The 21,850-nt window shown below is 41.5% G+C and overlaps 3 protein-coding genes and 1 long non-coding RNA gene across 6 annotated transcripts in view; 3 read left to right on the forward strand and 1 right to left on the reverse strand.

Moving 5' to 3' along the window:
• LOC117141159 (Down syndrome cell adhesion molecule-like protein Dscam2) overlaps positions 1 to 12,139 on the forward strand; it is a 79,576-nt gene extending 67,437 nt beyond the window's left edge. For all 3 annotated transcript variants that reach the window (XM_033304535.1, XM_033304614.1, XM_033304692.1), the window contains exons 8-9: positions 5,231 to 5,599; positions 11,301 to 12,139. In XM_033304535.1, the coding sequence (XP_033160426.1) occupies positions 5,231 to 5,599; positions 11,301 to 11,482 (551 nt within the window). In that variant the 3' untranslated portion in view covers positions 11,483 to 12,139. The remainder of the gene's footprint in view (positions 1 to 5,230; positions 5,600 to 11,300) is intronic.
• The window catches only part of LOC117141671, an 85,998-nt gene that overhangs the window by 657 nt on the left and 63,491 nt on the right, over positions 1 to 21,850 (reverse strand). The window contains exon 2 of the long non-coding RNA XR_004459500.1: positions 17,709 to 17,740. This is a non-coding gene — a long non-coding RNA (uncharacterized LOC117141671). The remainder of the gene's footprint in view (positions 1 to 17,708; positions 17,741 to 21,850) is intronic.
• LOC117141614 lies at positions 17,989 to 19,139 on the forward strand. Its single transcript, XM_033305178.1, has 3 exons — positions 17,989 to 18,230; positions 18,281 to 18,821; positions 18,877 to 19,139. Exons 1-3 carry the CDS (start codon positions 17,996 to 17,998, stop codon positions 19,061 to 19,063), a joined length of 963 nt encoding a protein of 320 aa, XP_033161069.1. The 5' UTR covers positions 17,989 to 17,995; the 3' UTR covers positions 19,064 to 19,139.
• Positions 19,392 to 21,672, forward strand: LOC117141366. The gene is made up of 4 exons (XM_033304809.1): positions 19,392 to 19,632; positions 19,698 to 20,235; positions 20,361 to 21,109; positions 21,177 to 21,672. Exons 1-4 carry the CDS (start codon positions 19,413 to 19,415, stop codon positions 21,533 to 21,535), a joined length of 1,866 nt encoding a protein of 621 aa, XP_033160700.1. The 5' UTR covers positions 19,392 to 19,412; the 3' UTR covers positions 21,536 to 21,672.

Here is a 21,850-nt window from a genome sequence, read left to right on the forward strand (position 1 = left end):
ATAATGTAAAAATTAAAAATTCTTTTTCCAACCACACAGATAGCGGAAAAAATCTTCGTTAACTGGACGGCGTAAGCATTAATTTGCTTTTACATATTTTAAGCCTCCAAATAGCAGCAATTTGCTTTGCCAATTTCGTGTTTCAATTGTTTTCGAAGGCCAATTAAAATTTTAAGGCGCTTAGTCTGACTCACTTAGGGGGCATTAAGGGGTTAAGGGGGGCTGCCACTTAATTGCATTTAAAAACGATTGTGGGAGAAAGGAAAGAGAAGGAGTTGCAGTAACAGCTAATTTGCCAAGTGAAAGTGGCATGAATAATAAAGGGTTGCAAGTGCACGAAACGAAAAAGGAGCCAGAGTGTCGGAGAACTCCCTTTTCCCCACTTCCCCCAGCACCCACATCCCCCCCTCCGATGCATTGTGAGCGCTAATTGCCGCTTAAGGAGCAGAGCAGCCACAAGCGAAGAGCCAAAACACACGGCGCCCGACCAAAATGTCCTTTGCCCGATGCAGATGCTCTCCCCCCGCGTCCAGCCAACAAAGTCGTGTGCACTGTAACAAAAGTAACTTAATTGTTTTTCAGCTAGAAGTATATCAACACTATATTACTAATATTAATGATAATAACAATAATGTGGCAAGTGTGCAACAGAAGTTTCATCAGTTTTTTATTCACATTTAAAGGCGCTGAAAACTGTAATTCCATTAATTTTTCTGCGTGTAGGAACCCCTTCATTTTACACTTTGTCTACGACTGAGAGTTCTGTCGGTTCATTGTTGTAGTTGCCTGCACTTTTCGGGCTCGTTAACAGCCGCCCAATTCAGGTCCTTTGGCGTGCCGCCCCCCTTTCCGAACCCCCTCTCCTTGCCCTCTTGGCCACAATTGCTTTCGACCTAGGCCAAAAACCTAATGAACTTTGCATGTAAACCGGCGACGGCAATAAAAACAATCAAGCGAAAGTTCAGCCAATGAAGGGAGTGGGGCAAGGGGTCAACTGGAGTTTTGGAATGGCATACAAGTGTAGCTGAAAATTAACCAGAAATGTATCTCAGTAATTGTATTGCTTAACACACTTCTTGTACTATTAGACTTTCTTAGCTGTGTGCTGTTTTCCATAAACTTAAACACCAGCTCTTATCAAATCTCTTGGCGTTAGTTATGCCGGTCAGACTTGCTGCAAAGTTTCTTGCACTCTGCAGATAAAGAATCACAAGTCATGCTCTCTGGGGTATGTACATATATACATATTTGTATTTACATCTGTATATACATTTAAATATGGAATACGCCCACGGCTAGACGACGGCTAGGACATGTTCCCGCAAATAAATGCGCAACAAAACAAGCAGCTGGAATTTGGAAAACCAAATAAATGCAAACAAATGTCGTCACACACACTGAAGAGGCAACCAAGCGTCGAAAATAGAGAGAAGGTAAAAAAAAAAATGAAAATAGGAAAAAATAGCTGGGGAAAAATGAAAAAAAAAAACAAGCAGAACAGTAGAAAGGAATCCCGCGCTCGGCAAATTTATGCGCTAAATAAATAAAGCCATGAACTCGCGCGTCGGGCCAACAAATGTCTGCCATGTTTTAGTTGGGTTTGGTTTAGTTTAGTTCGTTCGGGATTCCACTGGTGGGGGGTATTTTCAATGCAATTCTGGGGGCTCGGCTTTCGGTGCTCCATGCTGTTCAGTTCAGTTCAGGTCTCCAGTATTCTGGGCTTAACATGCGGCCCCACAAAGCAAATAGCCGCAAAATAGTTTTGCGCGCACCAAAAACGTGGCCCAAAATAAGAAAAAAAGAGGATCATGCTCAAGTCCTAAAAAATATTATATTACAAATAAACAAAATATAATTTATTGAGTTTGGAAATCGATTCTAAGAAGTATCTATAGTACATAACTACATTGCACATTTAATGCATTTCTTTGAGTGCATGCCTAATGCCACGTTTTAGGCCAGCATTTTGCTGCCTTGTTCCAACCCATTCTCCTTCTTTTTTTGCAGTGATTGCCTGTCGAACATGTTTGTTCTTCTTGTGTTCAGTTGTAGTGAAGGGTTAACGCGTTGGGTTCAAGGGGGGTCATCGTCAGCCTTGGCACAGCTGACTGAATGACCAACTAACCAAGCAACCGACCAGCCAACCAACTGGGCAACCAACCGACCCCAGCTAAACCAAAACAAACCAAAATCCGACCGCACACAAGCAACTTTTCGAAGACACCATCCATCCATCTATGAGTTCCAATTTGCTGGCATTTTTTTTTTTTGCAACTGGCCAAACTAATTGGCTTAAAACTAAAGACCCTTTGGGTCAGTGCAAAGACGATGACTTTAAATTATTACTGAAAAACTCATCAATACCCTTGACCTGTCTCGCTGGCGTTTTTATCAACTCGCTTTCTGGGCTGGAAATTCTGTCATGCTCAGCTGGCCAGGAACAACAAGGCGAATTCCGGAGAGAGTTGCGCTAACAAACTTATTTTACTTTCCCTTCCACGCGCCTCCACAGGCTTTTCATTCATTATCCTGGGGAGGGAAAAAATCTGAGAAACTGAAGCTGTTGCAGCGCAGCGAGCCAAACTTTTTGGCCAACTCGGGCGCACAAAAGGAGCTGGCAGGAATGGAGCGGATGGAGCGGCGGAAAAGTGCAACACGGCAAGTGCAGGAACTCGGCACTAGTGCGCTGCCTTCCACTGGCACTTTCCCCGGTTTTCCCGCCGCTTTCCCGCGCCCGTTTACCCTCAAAATACGACCCTTGTTGTGCCTGCTACATTTAAGCGCATTTAGGGCAAATGCCAAGCAGCCTCCGACTCTCAACTCTCGAATCTCGGAGTCTGCGAGTCGCGTCGCTAATTAAAAGTGCAACAAGGAAAAGGTCACCAGGGGCTGTGGAGGTCGTAGGGAAAATCGCAGCTGCATGGGAAAATCAGCTATAAAATAGGTTCAAAGACAAAATAGACACAAATTCAAAGATAATGTGCTTAAGCTACGTTTGAATACGAATATGATTTAATTTACTGATCGTCATATATTAACTAATATATATTAAGTGTTTGCCCAAGTTTCTCTCAGTGTAAGGTGAGAAACCATGATAAGGAGCGAGCTGGTGCTATTAACACCCCAAAAACAGCGAACTGGGCTCGAGTTCAGTTCGAATGAGTTGAGTTGAGTTTTGAATGCAATGGGTTAAGTTGGGCCGGCCAAGTGACTGGCAGCAAAAGTGAGGCAGCAGGATTTAGCCCCATCCTTAACCCTTGCGGTTCCCGAGCCACGGCCTGCTATTTAGTTAACCGTTAATGGCATTTGAAACTGTTTTTATTGTGCGTCTGCTGGTGCTGGTAGTGCTGCTCTGCTGTTTCTGCTGCACAAAAATGTTGCATAATTGTAAGCGCTTCCGGTTGAAAAGTTTGTCGAGTGAATTAGAGGGAAAACTTTCCACCAGCCCAGGCACTTTTACATGAAAAGATTTTCCGAGTGGGGAGTGGGTTTAATAATAAGCTGCTTGGCGAGGAGGGGCGGGAAAACGGCGTAAAATGGAGGCGTGACTGGGCCAGAAGTATGCCGCAACTGTTGTTGTTATTTGCTCAAATCAATGCACAAAACTTTGACAAACTTTAATTGCTAAAAAAAATGCAAAATAAGTAGTAGGCAAAATGCTTTCCTCCAGACAATGGAAATGCATTAAAATTTTCATCAGCTAGGGAGGGGAAATTTTGTTATTTCGGTCAAATATTTTGGCAAACTTGAGCAATCAAAAGTTGCCGCCGACAAAAGATTTGATGCTTATCAAATTGAAAAGTTTCAGTCTTTTTTCCTGCGAATTGCAATTGGAAAATGTGTATAAGCAGAATGTTGCGGAATAAAATTACTTAAGCAAATATGTAAATTGGCTGAGCAAATAAAGAGCAAGCAAAAGTTGGCCGCATGAAATGTAAATGAAGTTAATATTATTACTGTTTTAGTTTTATGGCTGATCATAAAAATTATCACGCCCCCCAAAACGAGGCATAAAATCGCGGCCCTAAACTCGAGCAGCAGCTGAGGACACGCAAAAAAGGACCAAACTTGCCATGAAAACGGTCGCCAAGAAGGCCACGCAACACACATAAGTGAGGGGATAGGGTATATGATTCCATATCCTGAATCACCCATTATTTCATACCCTCGAATACATGGCACTCTGTGGAAACTCACTAGTATCGAACATTTTTATTGCATACTTTTTGTTGCAAAAAGATATTGCGGTGTTTGTTCTAGAACAAAAAATTAACTTATATCTTTAAATAATTAAATAACGAGGGATTCTGCGTAAACACGCAACCAGAAAAATACCGCTTGCGTAAAATGAAAAGTCGTGACATCCTTTCAAAAGTGACAAATCCCCTAAAATGCCGTAGATTATTTACTTTTGGGAACACTTTTTCCGCTGGCAGCTCTAAACTCAAAAAGTTTTTGTTTGCCGGCAAGCGTGCGTTTAATATTTATGAGTGATTTATCACGATATAAAAATAATAATAAATGCGTCCAGCCAACGAGCACGCACCAGCCAAGGCATAGGGAACAATGAATGAAAATGGAAAAATCGGTTGGCAGGAGTGGGAAAATGGGAACACCAGCTGCTCCTTGTTGAAGGACAAAGGCTTCTCCATTCGCTTACCCCATAAAAATTTGTCAAAATGGCTGAAGGAAGGTGGTTTGAGAAGAAGAAAAAGGAGAATTCGAATTCGGTGCTCCTCAAGGATTTACGACATTAGGATGGATTTTAAGTGGCGCACGCGGCGTATACGCAATGTGATAAACTATTAATTACGCCTTGTCTACGACTCGAAGTTCATAAATTGTATGTCGATGTCGTTTTTATGTGTTAATCAATAAAAATCCGGCCCAAAAGTTGGCCCCAAAAGAGAACTTCAACTTTGTTTTGGGACCAAACTTTGGCTTAATTTTAATTAAATTTTATTTTACTGCCAAACGAGGGAAAGTTTTCTTGGCCAAAGGCCAAATAGTCAATGTTTTACATGCGAGCGATGGAGGTTACAAAAGTAGGCAGTCCGCTGAGCAACGTCCAACGTTAATTCTATAAAAATATATTATAAATAAACTTTATTGTTTGTGCCTATTGGGTATCGCAGTATTTTCTGCGAACAACTCCTTCATGTATTCATATGCATTGTTCGATAAATATCCATTCATCATTTATCTGTTATTTTTGTTCTTGCTTTTCCAGGGGTCAACATGGGCTACATGGAGAACAACTATTCGAATTCGAACAACGGCGGCAGTGTCAACTCGCAGGACTCTCTGTGGCAGGTGAAGATGTCAGCCGCGGCGGTGGGCAACCAGCAGGGCATGGTGCAGGCCCCAATGAATCAGTATGTGGAGCAGCAGCCCGCCTACGGATACGATCCGCTGACCCATGGAGGCTACGGGGCGGTGGACGACTACGCCCCCTATCCCCACCTCACGGCCACGCCCAGCCAGGTGGGCGATGAGTACCACAACTTGCGCAACAGCCAGAATCCGTCCCGGCAGGACTACTGCAGCGATCCCTATGCATCCGTGCAAAAGCCCAAAAAGCGAGTCGATCAGCATTTAGGTAAGTCATCTATGTGTTTTCTTAATACGAACTAATGCGAGATAGTAATTCAGAATCCGTTCAATTTCCATTCTGTGTGAATGTGTAGAAATGAGTTTGCAAAATCATGTTTGCATCTGTGTAAAAACTTTCGAAAGGAAAATCCGTTGAAGCTTGGATAACGAAACTTATTAGCACAAATTTCACTCGTTTCACTCAGAACTGTGTGAATACGCAGTGAAGAAATGCCGATGAAATAATGAGAAAGAAAGCAAACTGGAGAAAATTACACATAGATTGCGAAGAGATTTGTTCGAGTAACTTTTGCCTCATTTTGATTGATAAACTTTTGTCGAGCCCAGGAACCAGCCAACGACTACCCAAAGTTTCTATTTTCTGACACATTAAGCTGGTAGACTTTCAGAGCCCGTCCTAGGAAAAGAGTAAGGTCCTGGCTTCCACATTCTGTAAGTTTTCGTTAGCCTATGTCAGAAGCTGTGGACCGAACACAGTGAAGGGCGGGGGAAAACCTTTTCTGGCCAACATTTCAGTTGGCGTTTTGGGCTTTGGCTCGCTTTCAGTTATGACAAGTTAAGCACTGGGCATCTAAAATGTTTTGCGCCCTTTTCCATGCTAATTATGGGAGTTCAAGGGGGCGAAACATGTTGCAAATAAATATTATTCGGCAACGTGCTGTTCGAACATTTGGAGTCGGCTTAAAGTCTTCGCAGAGCTTGCTTAAAGTTCAGCCGAGCACGAAACACCAACCACAGCAAAAGCAGCAAGAACTAAGTGGGTGGCAGGATGTGGTCGAGGAGGATGAGGATGCCCTTTGGCATCCACAGCTTGTTTTTTGGGATTGTCTATGGATGTGCGAGTGTGTCTCTCCTCTGTGTGTGTGTGTGTGTACTCGATTTTTTGTCGAATCCATTTCTGCCGCATGGCCCATGTTGTTATGTGTGTTTTATTATTTGTATACTCTACTTTGCTCCAAGGTACATTGTATACTCTAAAATGGTTTATATAATAACATGGCCTTACTTAACTTTCCCGTAGTTTTTTTCGATAAGGAAAAATGCTTGATTCTACTTTAAATAATAACTAAGCAGTTCTGAATTAATTCTAAAAATGTTGCAGAAACTTGTTTAATGCCAAAGTACTAGAGCAATCAAATGTTGTATACACCCGTAACATACTTTCCATATCGTTTGTTGTTGTTTTTGTAATGCCAATAACACCGCAAGTGTTTTAAAATATTAAATAATAAAAAACGAAACGAACTGAACCGAACCGAATGAAAACCCAAGATGAACAGCCACTGTGAGAGTTTTGAGTTGGATCAGTAGCAGTGGTGACTGTAAAGCGCCCACGGGTCGTATGCGTAATATCCCCCTCGTTTTTTGTGTGTGTGTGTTTCTCTGTGTGTATGTGTTGGCCACAACTATGAGCGGTGTGTTTGTGTGATATCTTTACGCTTTATGAGCACCAAAACTCGAAAAAAAATACATTTTTGGTAGCAGCTTCTTGTTGTTCTTGGCCGTTTTTTATTGCCCTGGACTCGCAGGACGTTATTATTGTTTTTGTTGTTGCTGGCTGTTGTTGAATACTGCTCGCCTTTTTTTCAGTTCTGCTTTTACTCACTTCTTGCATATAAAATGCAATAAAAAGGGAGGCAAAAAACACTGGAGGCTTCCCTCTATGTGTCTTGCCCGTTTTTATACTCTTGCAGAGGGTATAGTGATCTCATTTTTAAGTGTGTGTTATTTTTTTATGTATGTAGAATCTCTAGAATTTACATGCTTAATAATTCCCAAGACTTTAACGCTCATACTTTTGCACGAACCGGGAAGGCCCTTTAACTCTACTAAAAACTGGTTAAACAATAAATTAAAACAGCACTATCGAAGAAGCGCAAGCCACAATTTACAATCCAGCAGATAGAAGATATATCCCCCATGAGAGCCATCAAAAGCAAAGCAAACTCAAGGGGAAGTGCCTCTGAAGAGGGTTAATGTAGACTGTCGGGGGTTAAGAGTAGGGCAGGGAGGACAAGAAGGACTTGGAGTGGAAGAGTGGGGCAGCCAGCAGATTGACAGTGCTACAATATGCAAATACATCTTCATTACATTGATGTCAGCTTATGCACAGCTTGCAAATGCAACTGAATGTCGTCTCTCCTTGTGTGTGTGTGTGTGTGTGTGTGTGTGTGTGTGTGACTGGGAGAATGTGTGTCCGCCTGTCTGTGTTTGTATGTTTAAAAGCTTTTACACTTGCCAAACTCACATTTGAGACCCCTCATCGCTCATTCCACGACCTGCTTTTTCCCTTCCCCAGACTTGAAAACCCCCAGCTGACTTTTGCGCCATGTAAAATGCAGTCAGAATGCATTGAGAGAAAAAACGTGCACTTTGAAGTGCGATAAAACCAATGTTGTAGTCTTGCGTTTTTATATCTTCTGCCCGAAAGTCTGCTGTGAAAATATTACTCACATATTCTTAGGGTTCTTTTAAAATAATGTTAGCTAGAAAGGTCGAATATTTTTTCCCGTGTATAATGGTGCTCGGAGGATGCATAAGGGATGATCGGGGGGTGCTGGCCATGGCCGGAAGGAAGTCTGCGGAAGGCGCCAAAAAGCTGCGTAAGCAAATTTTTTGCTCATCTGTTAACATGCAAAGAAGGCTGCACAGAATAAAGATTGGGGCATGCATATATACGTACGTATGTGAAGGGGAATTTTGGGGGGAGGGGGTGGGGAGAGAGAGAAAGACCAAAAGACCGAACGACCGACCGACAGACCGACTGATTGATTATGCAGACTTTTGTGTCAGTTGGTTGAGCGCCTTTGTTTGGTCTTTTGTCAAACACTCTCTCGCACACACATTGGCCCAAAGGAAATGGCTTTAATTCATCATTAAGGCAGGGCAAGGAGTAGAGGAAGCCAACCACAAGATGGGGCACAGGGGCGGAGATTATACCGGGCTTTTAGCAGATTATTCAAATTGCTACTTCATGAATATACATAAACGATTTTGATTAATATCGAAACATATGCTTGACATATTTCTTTTCTGGAATGTAATTGGGCCAAACCTATGACTCGGGAAAATTATTCGTGCTTTATAAAATCGTAACTATATATTCAGTTCAGAACTATGAGTCACCTGTTACTGGTCTTTGCCAACTATCTGATTTATATCCGCAAAAATCTGTTTTCACCACTTCGAAGACATCTTTCTGCCTTCTTATCGTTTCGCTGAAAGGCTCATAATGCAGTTTGCTTTTGGGCTGAGCAATAATAAATGCCAAGAAAACTTATTCAAAGTGCTATAAGAATCTAGTCCTGGCTGCCGCAGCTTATTCGCTTTCTCCTCGCTTCTGGATAGCTTCCAAATAGTTGCAAGGATGTGGGAAAAAGGGAAACACATAAATCACATGAGTCAGGATTTTCGCAACATGAAAAAAGTGAGGCAGAAGCAGCAGGAGGCGAAACACACACTCCACAGCACTAAACACACACTAAGTGGATTTGAGAAATTGGAAGGGGGCCTAAAGCTCAGAAGAATCGGTGGGAAGACAGGAGAAAGCCACTGTCCAAAAGGCAACAAATGATAAGCGTTTTAACCCCTTGTTCTATGCATGAGAAAATTCTGCTGCCAGGCAGCTAGCCAGTTTGCTGTTTGTGTGTTGCTGGGATAAACTCATCTGCAATTTGTTTACTTTCGACGTTTCCGAAAATTTACTAAAAAAGAATGGGTTATTACGAGCTTAGCTTGGGCCAAAAAACTTGCCCAAAAGGGGCTAAAAGCAACACACACACTAACGCAATTTGCATGCAAAGACAGCTGGGAAAAAAGGCAACAGTGCGTATGCTTAACGCAGAAACGATTAAGTTGTTGAGAGAGAGAGTCTGAATGGAAATTGAAAAACAGCAGGAAAAACCACTAGCCAAAGGGGGTATGGGCACAATAAAGTTATGCGCATAATATCCACAGCTCACGTATTGGCCATAAAATGCGGGCAGGAGAGGATTGCAAACAGGAGCCAAATCTTTGAACAGTTGAAAATCTACGAAAGGAAATAGTTGGGAAAAAAGGATTCGCTTTCCTGGCTAGCTGGCTTTCCCTTTTTTCCCCCATCGCTTTTTGGGTCAAGTTTATGCAGATGCCAAAGTGGAGTGGAAAAAATCCGAAGCGATGGGGCGATGGCGACAAACGCGCTTAGGAATTTTCACACGACCAAGAAGCCGGGAAAAACGGGAAAACGGGAGGAAGTTCGGTGAAGAAAAGCTAGTCGAACGAGACGGAATATGTTAAAGAGCAGTTGTTAAAAAGGATTTACGTTTTAGATTTGCAAGCACAGGGAGAAAGGACCTGCATTTTTGTTCTTAGATTTTGAAATAAATTACTATAAAATGGTTCGATTTTAGTCTGCATGAATTATCTATCAAGATTTGGAAGTATATAAACCGGAATATATAATAAAGAACTAAAATTAAGCAAATTTGAAGAGCTCTGTAGTTAAGCATATTCTTTCAACTTCAATAAGGTCATAAATCCAAAACCGGATATTAGTCCTAAATTTTTAGAAATATCATGTTGCAAACAACATCCCTAGTTTTGTTCTCTGTGCACAAATAGGTCAAAAAAGATAACCAGTAGCGAGAAATTCACACATTGGTATTTTGCCAAAAAACCTTTCGATGCGGCGATTTCGTTCCAGCTCCTCTTTTTCCCTTATTTTGAAATTCAAATTCCAATAAATTTTCCAACGATTTGGCACACAAAGCAATCCAAAGCAGGGCAGCCAAAAAAAAGGGGGGCTTAAGTGTGGGAATGCGTGGGGGTTGTTAGTGCTGAATCCTTTGCCGGATTTGCATGGCCAAAAGAGCTGCGGACATGGCTCGAAGTGGAGATGGGGATGCGCTTAAATATGCAACAATTTGTAGCAGACAAAGATGTTTGCCAAAGTGGCGGGGGCTGGGTACAGTGCCGTTTCAACAGCCAAGTCCTTTGATTATAAATTAATGTCCTGTTTACCAGAGACAGTGTGCGACCAGCACCAACCAAATGCCAGAAAATGCCTCTAATTCGTTTACGATTTCAATGGGGGCGACAAATGCAGCAATCTGCACTGCAATTGAATGTCGTTAGTGTGACCAATCAACTGGTAAATTAAAACAATTGCTTTTCGAACCAAAAACAAAAAAACGGCTGACAGTTTAAAGCTTCAATAAACGCAATAGTTAATTGAAAAACACCACTGCATTCTTAGGTTTTTGAGTCTTTAATTGTGTTTGCTTTCATTCTAAGCTAGACCTTAAGTATTAGCGTGTAATATCTCTTCCCTAACATGGCTATTTTTCTCTACTATTCTCACACATGTCTTGCCCACTCATAAATCAAAAAACCAAAAATGTATCACATACCATAAACAAATCTATAGCGGACATTATACAGGATGTTACGCTCTAACGGAGCGCGCAGGCTGAAGTAAGTTAAAGTCGGCAAGGATGGTTTCATTACTGTGATGATGCAGAATTTTTGAGTTGCCTAAGTTTGCTATGATTTTTCACAGAGAGCCTAGTACACAGCCCAGCACACCCCAAAAAAAAACACTGTTTTGATTAGCATTTTGTTTTTAATTGTTTGCGCATGACTTTGCCTCTTTTCCGCCCATTTGGTAAACTAATTTAAACAATTCCCACAATCTTTTCACTCGCCAGATTCACCATATCACGACGTAAGCGGTCTGCCCAATCCCTACAACATGGAGCACTTGGAACAGGACGAGGTCCTTCCCCCGCAGCAGCACATGTCCTTGAGCTACGACGACAGCTTCGAGGGCGAATATTCGACAACGCCGAATGCCAGAAATCGTCGCGTCATACGCGAGATTATTGTCTAGGAAATTCTAGTTGGGAAATCGCAAACAACTGAAAATCAGCACTCAAATATTTTCCACACACACGCTAAATTCCATGATCATCGACTCTAAACCCATTCTAATTATCATTTTAATTTCCTGCTCGACTGCCAGCAGCAGATCTTTTGAAAAGTGGCCATTTTGAATACTTTTTAATATATGACTTCGATGTAAGCTTAGTTTGAGGAAACGAGACAAACGTGTGTTGAGTTTTATTGGCAACGAAACGAATACCATATACCATAGGATTAGAGTTCCGATCTATCATTGCTCTAGTTCAGCACTTTGTTGACATAATACACTGAGAGAAATACAGCCCAAGATACACACACGGATTAAAACCATCACTGGACAAGCACTAAATGTTACGATTTACCAGGTAGCATAGGGCTAAGTAGTAGTTAATAATAATGGTCATCTAGGTCCCAGTTGCAACAAACGAACTTTAAATTGTAAGGCGGAATTTCAGAGGGCAGGCGATCGAAAACAAAATCTCACTTTTCACCTAGGCTTAGGCTAATTAACTCGTAAGTGATTCTTGTTGGTTCTGTGCAATATTACCAGCACAGATCGACAAAAGATAAAATATATACATAAACAGTACGACCTGCCACAAAAAAATCAAGAAAATATATAAAATGAAATCGAAACAAAAGGAAACAAAACTTACCTTAACTTAATTTTAAACTTTTAAATAAATACGAGAAAAAAGAAAACGTTGCTTTAAGTAAGATATATAAAATAAAACACAAAAAAAGTACAGAAAACTTTAAAAAAATTATTGAAAATAATTGAAAAATATTAATATAAAAAGTAAAACGAAAAAGAAACCAGCTCCTCCATTCTGAAAACTTTAATTTAATTTACAAAATTTACCAACTAACGAAACTATTTGTTCTGTTTTCCATTTGTTCGAACTTTGTGTTGAAATTCAAAATTTTAATTGTAATTATCGTTAGGTCAACTAGAAAAGGATTGGTTAAGTTAATATAAATGTTTTGTTTGTGCATTACGTTGTGTTTTTAACCCTTATCGTGTGTTTTGCAACTTTTTGACAATGGCACAGACACAAAGTGAGAAGATCGAGAGAACAACATTTTATGTAGCTAAGATTTAAATGTAAATACATGTGTAATTGTATATATTTACTTGACTTGCAAAGTAAATAAGCAGCAGCGGCAACTTAAATTAAATTGTAGTTAATTTTAAAAAATTTTGAAATGAATTTAACTAGTAAGCAAGTGTTTAAGAGCAAATGCCACAAAATAAAGCGAAAAAACGAATTAAGAACTCTTAAGCAAATAAGGAAAATCTCGTCGAATGAACAAAACAAAATATAAACAAGAAGAGCGAAAACGAGAAACTTTATGATATAAATTATACACTCTAAACCAGATAAGCGGATATACATTATATATATATACATATACACTTACATATACATCTACTTATTATTTGTAAATAAGTAAAGCATAATTTTTCATTTAAAACACCCGAAACGAATCGGAATCCATTAAATCTATATTTCCAAACACTACAAAAAGGCGAAACAGAAATCAAAGTAAATTTTTTATTTAGCAAAAATATTTATATATACATATATATTTTTTGCAATTTGACTGACGGCAGTGGAAGTGGCACACAAGCGATAAATCCATGAACAAAAAACTAGAGACAGAATTTGAGGCCCCAGGGCTATTCAAACAATAAAACACTTTGTTAACTATTTTGTATGCATTTCTGATTTCATTCAATTCAACAAATTGCCACCCCACAAAACAGAAAAGAAAACATAAGCTAAAATATTTATGCATACACACAAACACTCTCATGCAGTCACACACATAAAAACAAAACATATAATATTTTTTTATTCAGTTTTAAAACGAATGGTAAAAATAAAGCAAAACATCAAAAACGAAGAATTTAAATTAAATGCCCTTTGTTTTGATTTGCTGTGGTTGGGCATTTTTAGATCGAAATTGCGGTAAATTGGAATCAAATGCTAGTATATCTCAAATTTATTGGCCGGAGTTTTGATTTGCAATAAATGCAGTGAAATTAAAGTTAATAGGCACAAGTATATATATTATTTCCGTAAAATACGAAAGTTTTGGGACCTCGCAAAGTCATTTTTTCTCGGGCGGAAAAACGGATGGGTCGTCCAAAAAGGGGCTGGTGGGCGTGGCGGGAGACATCCGCATTTATAACAAAGAAGAAAGGCAGCTGCAGCTGCAGGCGGTGCATAATGTGCCATGTTTAAGTTGATTGGCACCAAATTTATAGCATGCAATTTGACTTAAGTGGCAGTGCTGCACTCCGGCACTCTGGCACTCTGGCAACCCTGGCGGGCAATCCTGGCGCCGGAAGTAACACGACACTGACATTTTAATTTAGTGCCAAGCGCAGGACCTCGTTCTCCACTCCCCGCACCGCCTCCTCAGCGATTCCCCCTTCCTGTTCGTGTCACTTCTGCAGTTTTGCGTAAGAAACGAAAGTCAGCCACTTCGAATACCGCTGACAGCTGGGAAAAGCGGAAAAATCCGAGCGGAGGAAAATTCCAGCTGACGCGTCGGCTCGAAATCAAAATGAAAGCATTAACAAGCAGATAAGTGGATTAAATCGAGTTTATTTAAGAAGATATACAAATTGCACGCGTACACCAAATCCAAGTACCAAGGCAAAATTCAATGAATTTTAAAGGCGCCCCATTATTCTGTTTGAAATGGAACGCCAACTAATGTCTTCCCATTTCTCGTCGTGCTCCAGCTGCAATTTGTGAAATGTAGGCCACAGAACAGGAACAGGAGCTGTCAGTCGTCCCATCTAGACCCATATAAGCCCACAAAGAGCCAGGGAACTACCGCACCACACCGCACTGAACTGAAGCGCACCGCAGTCATTCATTCATTCATATCTCGGTGGCGAAAACAAAAGCGGCATATGGAAATTCATTTACTCCGCTCGGCTCCATCCGTTACCCCTTAACCCACGTCCCCCCGAACACCTTAACCCGCCCGTGACCAAGGGTGGCTCATCCAGCACGTAGGCGGCAACCGCCGTCAATTAAAGCGCTGCCGGTGGCGCCTAATTGGATTTATGCCACATTTATGTGTGTAGGTGCAAATTCGCGGAATCGTGCTAAAAATCAGCAGGATAATGAGCGAGGAACTGCTGCCATTCGGTTTGGGCGGGAAAAACACTAAGAACCGCAAACTTAGTGCCTTCTCGTCAGCGTCCGCACAGCAACAATTGCAACTTTCGAGGACTTTAAATGAAATTACGCGAAAACTTTCGGACTGCCATCAGGAATGGCAACTTTTTCAAGAGATCGCCGCGCGGTATGGCAACCGAATCCCACGCCTGCAGCCGATGGCACGCCCGCCAACATAATGAGTTCCATAAACTGCCGCAAATTAAAGACCCGTTGAGTAGACATAGACATCCTTGTTCACGAGTGGATGCCACCTGGAACCCGCACGAATAGTGATTATTACGCGGAGAAGGGCAAATTTTACCATATATATCTAATCATGTTTTAGCAATTAACTTCATTGTTTAAAATATTTTTGTTAGATCTAAGTTAAAACAAAGAAGGGAGTTTTATGACTGCATGCTCTATTTCCGCTGGTATTCCGAAAGGGAATGCCACCTATTCCCATCGTGCATTCTGTTTGTGTGTGCTCTGCGGTCATTGCTTTGTAATTAATGCGACCAGAAGCTGACCAAAGAGCGACTTGGCACGCCCGAGGCGGCCTAATGCGGCGCGGGTCCAAGGGTCGAACCGACCCCAAAGCGCCGGAGTTGGAGCAAATTGCCGGAATCCCCCGGCTGTCTGCGGTCGTCCTTCGGTGATGGAGGAGGGTGGCTGAGTTGAGTGCTTTTATGTTTAATTTTATTAATTATCGAGGTAATCTTTGAAGCTTGCGCACCCAACTCCCGTGGAACTTCAACTTTCGCGCCTCCCATCTCTCCGATGAGCAAGGCGCCTCCATTAACCGTGTTAATTCGAACGTGTGTGCCAGTTCCGGGCGTGAAATTCGCCTACACAACTTGGAAGCGAAAGTTCCAGCAAAACGCAATTAGGTTTTTGGCATATGCAAGGAGTGAGCAGCTGACGAGCAAGTTAAGTTTTGGTTTAACTCAATTTAATGCTCGATTCATTATTTAGTGTCATTAACCACAGATATCACAGAGATAACACAATGAGCAAAGAACATGAACGCAAAATATTGTTTGATGGGCGTAAACGAAGTCCGAGGAAATTTTCTGTATGCTTGATTTTGTTACAAACTCTCTCTTGCTTCATATTAATCAAATCATTTTTACCCAATCGAAGATAGTCGTATAAAAATATTTATGACTTAACATAAATAAAAAAAAACAATCCATGCATGGCAAGTTATTTTGAAATGCAAATAAAAAGCGTAAGCGAAATCCGAGAAATTTTTCTGTATGCTTGATTTTGTTACAAATCTCTCTTGCTTAATATTAATGACATCATTTTTACTCAAGCGAAGTAATTCTTATATAAACATTTATCGCTAAACATGAACAAAACAATGAAAGATGGGTAAGTTATATTTAAATGCAATAAGACTTCAGTCAGTATGAGTAAAATTAATGCGCAAAGCGTGTTATTTTATTATCAGCAAGCAAATGCATTCAAATTAAATAGCTTTCAATTATTATTAATCGAACATCAATTTTTGTTTTAACAAATTAAATAGTCGACTTGTCTTGCCTAAACTATTTACTATAATTAATTTATACGCTCATAAAAAAGGAGTATTAATTTCTATCCGAACAGATTCCACTTTTAGGTAAGTTCTATAAATGGTTAGCAACAATGTGCCAATTTAATTTGCTGCGTTGCTATGCCAGGCATTTCCCGGAACTTTCTACCTCTCGGAAACAGCCCCAGTGACCTTTGCCCTATCTACGTCCAACCTTCCCTGCCAACAGCTGCTCATTTGCCGCTAATCCTGAGACCTCTGAAAGGATTCCTAGCATCCGAACCACCTTCATTGCCCGGCAACTACACAACCAGCAGTCCGGTGGTTGAGCTTCGTAATTTGAGCGCAAATATTGGAGTTTCAAAACCACTGGCAACAGTGGCTGCGCCGCAAATAAAAGAATAATAATAATAATGAGCAAATATTTAAGCAGCCGGGAACTTATCAGCCAAGCAGCGGCAGTCAGCGGCCAAGCTGCCGATCAAGCTACACCGTAAAAAACAATAATTTTAACTTTTATCTGATGCATTGCGAATGTTGCACAAAAACACGCTAATAGTGGTATATTACTGTTAGGATTTTCAAATAATATTTATATGTACTATTTTAACATACATTTTATTTGGATGTGGCGCTGGCTAATATTTTTCAGTGCACTCAGATTTTATGTTCGCTTTTAAGAGTCCCACAGTCAGAAAACTCCCTTAAGTTCCATCCCTTCGTTTTCCTTTGCACTGATTGTAATTATGAATGAAATTTGAATTGCTTACATTGAATCGGGAAATCGGAGAAAGGGAATTCGCTACACTTTCCGTTGCATTTCGCCGGACACGTGGCAGCTCCTGATCCCCGGTCACGTGTCCTTCGGCACCCCAACCCTACCATTCCGCCCATTCCGCCCCAATCCGCGCTCATCGGAAGTGCCAATAAGTAGTTGTCAATATTGACTGATTATCTCGACACTACGAAAGTGGGAGAGACCGTCATGATTGCGAGTTGTTTGAGTCTTAAGCGGAAGTAAACATAAATCACAGCAAGAAGCGCCACCCGAACCCTCGACAATTATTTCCCAGGACCTTCCAGCAGATGCCCATAATTTAAGCTTGCAGGCGACAGGAAGAAGATGCTTCTATTTAGTTCCATCGCCCTGCAATCCAATTCCGACCGGAGATGCGAATAATTGCATTTGAATGGCGTCCCAGGACAAAACGATATCGCCAGTTTAGTGGTGTTATATGGGGATGAACTAAACGAATAATTTATCATTCACTGATAATAAGATATCGCCCAGGTTCAACCGATCTAGGGATTTTCCATACCATTTTCGGAACAAAAGAGCTTATCAGCGGTTTTGCAATATCTTACAGTACGAAAATCTTTTCTACAAGTAACATATGGTAAGATGGTAATATTTGTTAACATGTCCTATTAAAAAATACCCCACCTACTATTAAGAAACATTTGGAACTTACCGTATCATTTCGCATACAAATATCGCCAAGTTCTGAAAGTAAAGAGAAGTGTTTATTTTATATAGAATAAAAGAGTATGAAGTACGCAGAGGTTTGTTCAATATTTGTACAAGCAAATATAATGTGAAAAGTAAGCGATAAGCACTCAAAAATTTTAAGATCCATGAGTAATTAATTCTAATGAGATTTTTGGTACAAAAAAAGTAAATGCCAGATAAGGAAACGTAAACATTTTCATGCAAAAGCTTTACTCAGTTCAGTCGTTATTTGGCATCCAAATTTATACAATGGCATTGGTTCCGGTTGGAGTTTTGTGGGCACTGATAATATTTATGATATATATCGTGATCCAACCGATTGCCAGTTGTGAGCCCGACGTTCTGTTGCCCAACGGACAAGTTACAGAGTCATCTAGTTGGTTCCTAGGCGATAGCATCAAGTTCGAGTGCAATCGCGGATTTTCTTTGCAGGGAAAGTCATGGCACCTTGGCAATGGAAATATGAAGAAGCGTTACTGCGCCAGTGAGTTAAATTAAGCAGTAAATAATCAAATAAACATGTAAGACTTTCAGAAGCGGGTTGCAATGATATTGAGAAACGAGCCAACGGAGCAATTTTCACGGCCACCGATGGCTTAAAGGCGAAAATCGAATGCGATGAAGAATTTGTTCTCAGCGGAAATTCCGTTACCTACTGCAATGGAACGCAGTGGATCATGAAGCTGGGAACCTGTCAGTTGGCCAACAGCGCCGGTGACCATTCCTGTGACTTCGAACGGGAGGATGTGTGCGGTTGGAGCGCCAGCAAAGCCATACCCCAACCATGGAAGCGGATAAGTGCTGCGGCAGATTTTCGCAAGGAAAAGTGTATCCAACAGGATCACACTTTCCAGAGCGACGTCGAAGGACACTTTATTCGCTTGCAATCGCAGGTACATGCTTCCAGGACCTACCACTTCATATCGCCGATCTATCCCAGGAACCTCACGGTGGGCCATTCCTTATGGTTTCAGTTCCAACTCTTTATGTTTGGCACGGAAGTAAGAAACCTGACGATCTCCGTGAAACCATCTTCAATGGCGGTCGAGGATATGTGGAATAGTTTCAGAAATATGTAAGCGATCTATCCAAATCCCAATGCTTTAAATACATTCTATGTTATCCTCCAGCTGCACCAAGCTCATCGTGTCTGGCGATCAAGGCCCAAACTGGAAAAGCCAGTCGATCGCCATCGACGAGATGGAGTCGGACTTCCAGGTGGTCTTCACAGTCGTGGACCCAAGTTCTCTTCATGGAGACATTGGTATCGACGATGTAAAATTTATAAAATCCGAAACCAACGAACCTCATTTTTAACTTGGACGAGTAGTAAAATCTATTATCATTTTGGGCTTATAAGATTTACCCATAGTATAAGTTTAAAAAGTGTGTATAAGTGCAGCGCAAGAAAATAAGACGAGGTTCGAATTTATATTTATATATATTTGTATAAAAATAAGAGTGAATTAAGAATGGAAAAAGAATGAATGAGCGGTTATCTGGTCTCCGACTTCATCCATCTTGTAAATGTGTGAGTCTCCCGCTCTTCGTTGCTCCGAGTGGATAAGTTTCGATTCGAGAAAAAAATGTGGAGCTGCAACCGACTCTCAGTCTTTTGACAGCCTTCGACCATATCTATACATTAAGTTCGTAATATCTCTGCGGCATGGAATTTTTCTGGACTCTGGCTGTGATTGTGTTATATTGTATAGGTCACATTCATGGACGATGTGAAAGATCTATAGATTTGGATCATGGAATTATAAATTATCGACCGAGAAATTTAGTGAGATTCAGATGCAATCGCGGCTACACTTTGCAGGGAACAGTAATGCAAACTTGCGATCGAGATGGCCGCCTTCGAGGCGAAAAGCCTTTCTGTGCCAGTAAGTGACACAAAATCCGTATATAAAAATAAATATAATGGTGCTTTATGTGTTTACATTATAAGGTAGGGGATGTACGAGGCCCCAGGATCCGGAGAACGGACACGTCGAAAATCTTTCCCTAAGGGCGGATGTCGTGTGCCACGATGGCTATGTCTTGGTTGGAGGTCGCACTGCCTACTGCGATGGAGAGAGGTGGAGCACCCAGCTGGGGTCGTGCCGGAGGAGCAACCACACAAGAGATCATTCTTGCGATTTCGAGAGCGAGGATCAGTGCGGTTGGGAGGCGGAGACGACCTTCCGACGACCCTGGAAGCGGGTCAGCACGGTATCCGATATTCACTCCCTAAGAACGGGACCCCGCCACGATCACACGTTTAAAACCGAATCCGGTGGTCACTACATGCGCATGGAAACCCAATTGGGGGCTTATGGAAGCTACCATCTGCTATCGCCGATCTATCCCAGAGCCCTCACCCTGAAGACCGCCTGCTGCTTCCGATTCCACTACTTCATGTTTGGCGCTGGTGTGGATAGTCTGGTGGTGTCCGTCAAGCCCGTTTCGATGCCAATGGCAACCATGTGGAATAGGTTCAGAGCCAAGTGAGTTTTGCCGGAGCGGAAGCGGTTTTAGATTAAAGAGCGCAGGCAAAGAGATAAAAGTGGCAAATAATTTTGAAAGCATGGCAACAATTGTACTGATTGGTTCTGTTTCTATTTTATCTTAGTTGCAGCAAATTTGAGATATCCGGTCAGCAGGGAAGCCAGTGGCTAGAGCACACGATCACCATTGACGAGATGCAAGAGGACTTCCAGGTGATCTTCACGGCAACGGATGCAAGATCCCAATTCGGAGATATTGCCATCGATGATGTAAAGCTAATGACAGGCAGCGAGTGTGGCACAAACGGATTTACTACCACCACCGAACCACCGGCTCCGACAGGCAGCAGCGAGCAACCCCTGGTCTACGACATGATGAGCTGCTCAGGTCGATGCGGAACCCCAATCTCGGCCTCCAGAGCAACCATCAATGGTATAGTCATGGGATGTGGATGTAATGACGAGTGCCTTTTGGATGAGACTTGTTGCCTAAACTATTTGGAGGAGTGCACAAAAGAGCTGCTCACCACGACCGAGGATGATATAAGTTCCGTGCCACCAACGGTCACATCAACAACCACAAGCACTACCAAGAAGCCAACCACAACAACCACAAGCACAACTTCTACAAGTACAACGACAACTAAAAGGCCAACCACGACAACAACAACAACAAAGGCCACAACCACAAAGCGAACAACAACCACTAAAAAACCGACAACAACTTCAACAACGCCGAAGCCAACAACAACGACGTCAACCACACCAAAGTCTACAACTTCAACAACACCAACGACAACAACCACAAGAAATGTTTTTACAACAAGGAAAACAACAACAATAGTCCCTACTTCCAGTACCGAAAAGACTACAGGTAAGACTTAAGCCTTTTTCTTTTTTTTTATGATTTATGCGTTAAAAAAATTAATATTATATCCTAGGCATCAACACCACAAAGAAGACACGGAACCGCATTACTTGGAAGGTTGATCCTCAGGACATCGAGGGTCACACGGACACGGGTGAAAGTACCCCCAATCCAGCTTTAGTAGTGCTTTACCTGCTCATCGGCGTGGTTCTTGTGATTGTTCTGGCCAACGTCGTTAATCGCTGGATAATACCAATCACTGGATCGAGGACCAGCAGCGAAAAGGCTGTGAGATTCAAGAAGGCATTCGAGAGTCTGAAGAAGCATCGGAGGAGAAACAGCATGGATCAGCCGTTATGCGACTCCGATAACGAGGATGGAGATTATTTCGAGGAAATGGGCGTGGACATACGCCATAGGACCGATCTATGAGGGTAATCCCCATTTATACAAAAAAACGCTCTCCGTTTTGCTTGTGCCTATTGTATAGGAAGTTTCTAAAAGTGTATGGAAGAATAGAATAAAAGAAAATATGCAACGCCTACTTTCCAGATAAATTGCAACGATAATTTTGTGCTCACATTCATGACTTTATTGTTTTACACTTTTGGAGCGCTAAAAAATTGTTTGTAAATAAAATCTGCCAAACAACTGATACGAGAGATCCCTTGAAGAACGTATGGCCTTGGAATCCCAAATACTAAAGAATTGCGTCATTTCTTGATTTGAATGGGTAGCGGATGCCTT

The sequence above is a fragment of the Drosophila mauritiana genome, chromosome 2L (genome assembly GCF_004382145.1).
Source record: "Drosophila mauritiana strain mau12 chromosome 2L, ASM438214v1, whole genome shotgun sequence".
Lineage (NCBI taxonomy): Eukaryota > Metazoa > Arthropoda > Insecta > Diptera > Drosophilidae > Drosophila > Drosophila mauritiana.